This window comes from Nanorana parkeri, unplaced genomic scaffold (assembly GCF_000935625.1).
Source record: "Nanorana parkeri isolate BGI_ZX_2015 unplaced genomic scaffold, ASM93562v1 scaffold179, whole genome shotgun sequence".
Classification (NCBI taxonomy): Eukaryota; Metazoa; Chordata; class Amphibia; order Anura; family Dicroglossidae; genus Nanorana; species Nanorana parkeri.
In genome coordinates this window covers 777,559-783,549 of record NW_017306447.1, presented here as the reverse complement: position 1 = coordinate 783,549, position 5,991 = coordinate 777,559, and the positions used below count along the sequence as shown (strand labels likewise).

Below are 5,991 nucleotides of genomic sequence, written 5' to 3'. Positions count from 1 at the left end.
GATAAATGGACTCCCGTGCATGCATGGGAGTTCTGCCATTCTAGCCACCAATCAAGATGGCCAAAGACCCTGTACCTGGATGAAGCCCTACTCCAGGTAACAAGTGTTTTCTTCTTTTGGGAAAAGGTTAGAGGGCCTATTTCATGAAAATGCATTCCAAGTAGAAATCCAATTATTTTCCATGTGACTGGTTCACGTATATGAACTGCAGGTTAATATAAAAGGGAAACTATAGGCAGGGGTGTGGACATTTTTGAAAAAACTACTTGTCCAAGGGCTAAAGCGGGGGCCAAATCTACTTGTCCTTCATAACAATCTACTTGTCCTAATACAAAAAATAAAATAGTTTTAATTAAAACTAGGGATGCACCAATACCGCTTTTTGGGTATAGAGTACGAGTACTGATATTTTGCTTTCGGTACTCACCGAGCATCTTTGCTTCCGTTTGCATGGAGCAGGCTTCCCGGGCAATCAGGAAGCCGGGCAGCGGGTAATGAGATGCTACCCGGCTTCCTGACTGCCAGGGAAGCCGACTCCATGTTGTTTGGCCGGCTTGATTGTGAATGGCTTGGAAGCCGGTTTCCCGGCCAATCAGCATCGATCCAGCTTCCTGGCCAATCAGGAAACCCAGCGGCGAGTAATGACCTAATTGGCCAGGAAGCCGGCTCGATGCTGATTGGCTGGGAAGGTCATTAGTCGCTGCCCCGCTTCCTGATTGCACGGGAAGCTGGCACCATGTTCCCCTACGGCACTGCCGGTCAGAGGAAATCTTCCTCTGACCAGAAGTTCCGGTATTGGAGAAGATATCGAGCATTTGGGTGAGTACAAGTACTTGCCCAAATACTCTGTATCTGTGCATCCCTAATCAAAACTGTATTGGTCTGTGCTAAATAGCGCTTCTCATTGGTCAGCGTGGTCCCCAGACCACGCTGACCAATGAGTGCTTGCAATTTGCGAGCGAAATTAAAAATGCATAGGGCAGGACTGCGATGCACAGTACGGAGTAAGGACAGTACACCTGTACCGGCGGAGGGTAAGGACTGCTTGCCGAAAGGTAAGTATAGCCGGGGGGTGGGGGTTTTTGAGAGAGACGGGGGCCAGATTTGATCGGGTAAATCCATTTCCCCATATTACCTGGGAAAGTGAACTTGCCCTTTAATGCACATTGTGCGAGTGAGAGAGTTCTGCTGCCTCGCTACCACAATATTGCACAGTGAAATGGTGGCAGCACTCAACGCACACACACAATGTCCTATGCGTGCGTTTATTTGCATGCAGATGGGGGCATCGGGGGTTGATTTTCATTTTTTTTATTTTTTAGATTGTCACTTTTTAAAAAAAATATAATTAATTATTTTGTACTTTTTTATAACTTTTTTAAAATTTTTTTACCCCCCCCTAATTTTATTCCTATCACATGGGGATTTAAAATTCTCCAAGTGATAGTTTGGAGGTGACAGTCGTTGGGGTCACCACAACTTGGCAAATGTTACCAAGGGGTCCCGGCCCTAGAAAGGTTGAGAACCACTGCTATATAGACTCACACCAAGGCATGTGTTACCATGCACACTGCAATGCACTCAGGACCGTCAGAATCCAGCCTTATTAATACAAGGTGAGCATTGTAAACACCCCCGTAACTGTTATATGGCTTCTCCCAATCCCTGCCACTTTTGCTGCACACTGTGTACTGTTTAGTAGAAAAATAACAGATCTACTGGCAGGATTAACAGGTAATAAAACTGTTACAGGGGTGACTCAGGAAAATTTAACACTTTGTAAAACTGTAGGAAAACTGTCTTAACACTATGTATGTCGTATGTTTTATTTTCCATAGTTCCACTTTAATAACAATTTTGTTGTCTGCTCTGTAAATTAAATAAGATACCACAACATAACAATGATCTTTGCATTTATTGCGAATAATTGGAATCATACATGTTTCATTGGCACAAAGCAACAAATGTATGGTAAAATATGGTAAAAGTAAGCACATTTCACTATTTGTGTTATGAACAGCTACGTACCACCGGCATGATCTCAGCTTAGGTAGCCTGCTGGAGTGGTTTAATGGAGCAACAATATTACAGAAAAGGTAAACCTAGCATTGTGAAATGTAAATCCTTTTATGCATAGCTATATATAAGCTACATGTGTAAACCTTACATATGGCAAATGCCATACAATGCTATCAAACTCAATTACATAAAGTATCTGTAGCCACCGTGCACATGTACCACTGAACAGGAAATGTATGTATATTTATTGAGATTTATTTTAATGTGCAGAAAGCAATGGCAATGGGACTGGAACATTAACCTGCAGCACGTTGAAACAGGTCAGCTTAAAATAATTCCTGATCCGTTATTAAAGTGTATTTCCCCTTTTGGGATACCACTTACTTTATATCTGTTACATGTTTTCATTTACGAAACATACCTTTGGAAAAAAAAACAATGCTGCTTATTTTTTTTTTAATTGCTTTTTCTTTGCTGAAAGATCTTAGATATCTTTCCCTATGTAATGTCAGGTTGGGGGTATAAAGTTTTGTGAAGTTATGTTCACATATTTAGCCCTGTCTGTGCTGGCAGAGTTCATTATCAGCTTTAACTAGATTTGAACACGGTCTGTCCTAACAATGGGTTAAAGATCTCAGGAGTTCTACATTGTATGTTATTACACTAAAAAGGTGTCCCTGCCTTATCTGCACATTTGCATCTATTCGGGCAATAGAAGCTGCCTGTAGAGTCCTTTGTTTAATCCTGCTTCAAAGACACAGCTAAACAGATATGAACTTTTTTTTGTTATTTTTATGTATGCTGTTTTTACTAAATACATTCAAACATATAGTGGGGGTTCCTCAAATTTGACTGCAAAGGGGGAAACACACTTTCAGCATCATAACTGCTTTTGCAGCATGTTGAAAATGTTCTGGGGATGTTTAAAATATATACGCCTATAGCCGTTCAATGGACCTTCTTGCTTTATCAATTATAAATCAACTGACACTACTGGTGGGTACACGGGTTCACCCTTTCCCAGGAAATGCTTTGCCCTTTATGAAAGAACAACAGTAAAACACTAAAATGTTACCTTTAACAAAAAAATATTATTTTATGAAAACCCGGCTATAGCTCTTAGGGATGATATTCATTCAAAGGTTCTGGAAACAACCTTCTCTATCTATGAATTATAATTTCCCATGGCTTAATTTTATAAGTGCATTATTCCATATCGATAGATTCCCTAAACCAGAGAAAAGTAGAAAAGTTGAAGTGTGCGGACTGTGGTCATTTTTCTGGTCTATGATTGGTAAGCATAGTAAATCTTTATACCTGAGTTATTCTAACACTATTAGAGGTAGAAACCTGGGCTCTGCTCATACAGCTATATAGCTGCATCACTTGTCTAGGTCAGGCAATGGCAACTTCCATCCTTCAGCTTTCCTGTTGATTTAATCTTTGTAACTGAAGGGCCTTACCATTCCCAAGTGTGACATAGGCAGTAATTTGAAAATTTAATATAACTATAAAACGGATGCATAACCTACAAGTGCGTACTATGTATCTGAAAGGCAACACTAACCTCTAAGTTGTAGACATGGTTTAGGGTTGTTCAGATACAAAATATGCAGAAATCTATATTGTACCAATTTAAGGTTGTTGGTCATTACTTCTTTTTTTCCTAATAAGTAACATACAATTATGACTTGAATTATAATTTCCCATGGCTTAATTTTATAAGTGCATTATTCCATATCGATAGATTCCCTAAACCAGAGAAAAGTAGAAAAGTTGAAGTGTGCGGACTGTGGTCATTTTTCTGGTCTATGATTGGTAAGCATAGTAAATCTTTATACCTGAGTTATTCTAACACTATTAGAGGTAGAAACCTGGGCTCTGCTCATACACTAATATAGGGATGCATAACCTACAAGTGCGTACTATGTATCTGAAAGGCAACACTAACCTCTAAGTTGTAGACATGGTTTAGGGTTGTTCAGATACAAAATATGCAGAAATCTATATTGTACCAATTTAAGGTTGTTGGTCATTACTTCTTTTTTTCCTAATAAGTAACATACAATTATGACTATATATTCTATTTTGCATCCTGTTAGATAGCAGCAGCAATATAAGGTCTCAGAATTCAGCACATAGACTTTGCAGCCACTATTATCCATTCCAAGTCATTAAATGCGATTCCACTTCTTATTGGCAGCAACCTTCCAAGCTTCAATGCAATGGGCAAGTGCAATTTGTTCGGGAAAGTCATTCTCCAGTTCCAGGAAGGAAACACCTTTATCATCAAGAAGGGGAACCAGCACCTCCTTTAAGCTGTAATACAAAATGTTATTATTAGTATCATTTGGTGATGGAGGGAAGTGGGGGATATTCTAGACATGTGATCATATTTTTAATAATGCATTTCCACCACCTTTGTTGTCCAAGCCAAGTCATCTGGTAACAGTGTTATGACATAACTTCCACCCCTTGTTTGGTAAAATGTTTACGGCTCCACAAAATGAAAATAAACAGCAAACACAGTGAAGATTGGATGTATGATTACACAAGAGGACAATGTGTTTTATACATGTGAAGGTAATGATTTCTATACATTTCAGGGGTCATTATGGGAAAACCTTGTAGAAACAGTTTTTAACATTTATTAATTCCACTTTGTTTTACAACAGTATCGGGGAGGAGATTGGTCTTAGCAGATCATGTGACTGCTGTGGGGCGAAAAAGTTTAGATGGCCCAGAATCATGTGGACACACTGCGATTTATGCTGGTAGTAAAAGCATTTGGAAAATATATATGGATGAAATTATTGTATGAATAGTTTGGGGAACTGTATACAATTGCTATGAAGATAATTAGTATTCCGTGTCAGGAATTTCCTTAGTGTTGGATGTTAGATGTACAGCCACAAATAGTTTTCCTATGCGGCCCCATTACACATAGCTATAGCATTGCATGAAAGATAAAAACTAGTTGGTAGAAAAAGAAAGACACATACACTATACACAACTAAAGCCAGACATAATAACTTTGTGCAGGCGTGAGCAGAATACGGAGAGGGATGTCTATTGGCTGACCATAAGATAAACATTCACGCTTCCCTTGTCAATGTACAGGATTTAGAGGATGGAACAGGGAAAATGGGAAATGAGCATATACAGAAATCTCCCAATGTTGTCTTATCAGGAGAAAATTCCTGAAGAATGTTTTCAAACCTGTCTGACTGATTTGCCCTGACAACGGTCAGCTACGGTGTGTCTACTGCTGTCATTGACATGGCCTGTCACCTGATTTAGATGAACTCTAAGAAATACTGTTTTTAAAGCTGAATCCAGGATAACCAAATATTGTCTAAAGCATGTATGTATATTCTGAGAATTCACTCCAAACATTAGTAGTGCATTAAGGACAGAGTCCTCGCGCTTACCACATCTTTTTAAGGGCTTCTGTGCCCACTTTTATTACTTCAAACATAAAAGTCTACTCAGGTGTTTCCCTTGCAGGGGTCTTCAAACAAAGTACAGCAAAATAATGATTTTCTAAGTCTCACCGACTTCACGTTATCACCAAAAAAACCTCTCCCACACGGGCTGTATCTAGCTGACGTGCCACACAGGCTGGTTCCAAGATGGAGTCCTCCTGACTCCTGGACAGACACCTCCCTTGTCTTCCAGCTGGAACCATGAACATCCACCAGCACCCTTTCCATAAGGGCTGTGCACAGGTGTGCAATCATTAGGTGCTCAACCCTACTAAACCACGGACCCAGGACTAGAGATCTCATCCCTCTCAATTCTATTAGAAATCTCTCAGTTCCAGGATCCCATGCCAAATCCAGAAAACTTGGAGAGAACTGCAAAGCAAGATCTTTTCCAGGAAAACATTTGGTTTCCTGGAACTGCTCAGCCCCTCTGGGTGACTGCAACACCCAGTTTTAATGTGGGATTGCCACACTATATATATATATA

General features: G+C 39.8%; 1 protein-coding gene across 1 annotated transcript in view; it reads right to left on the bottom strand.

Annotated features, from left to right (window-relative positions):
* Positions 1 to 4,128: 4,128 nt before the first annotated feature.
* LOC108785794 (E3 ubiquitin-protein ligase RNF213-like) overlaps positions 4,129 to 5,991 on the bottom strand; it is a 162,824-nt gene continuing 160,961 nt past the window's right edge. Inside the window, exon 64 of the mRNA XM_018554943.1 lies at positions 4,129 to 4,338. Coding sequence (XP_018410445.1) covers positions 4,194 to 4,338 — 145 coding nt within the window. The 3' untranslated portion in view covers positions 4,129 to 4,193. The remainder of the gene's footprint in view (positions 4,339 to 5,991) is intronic.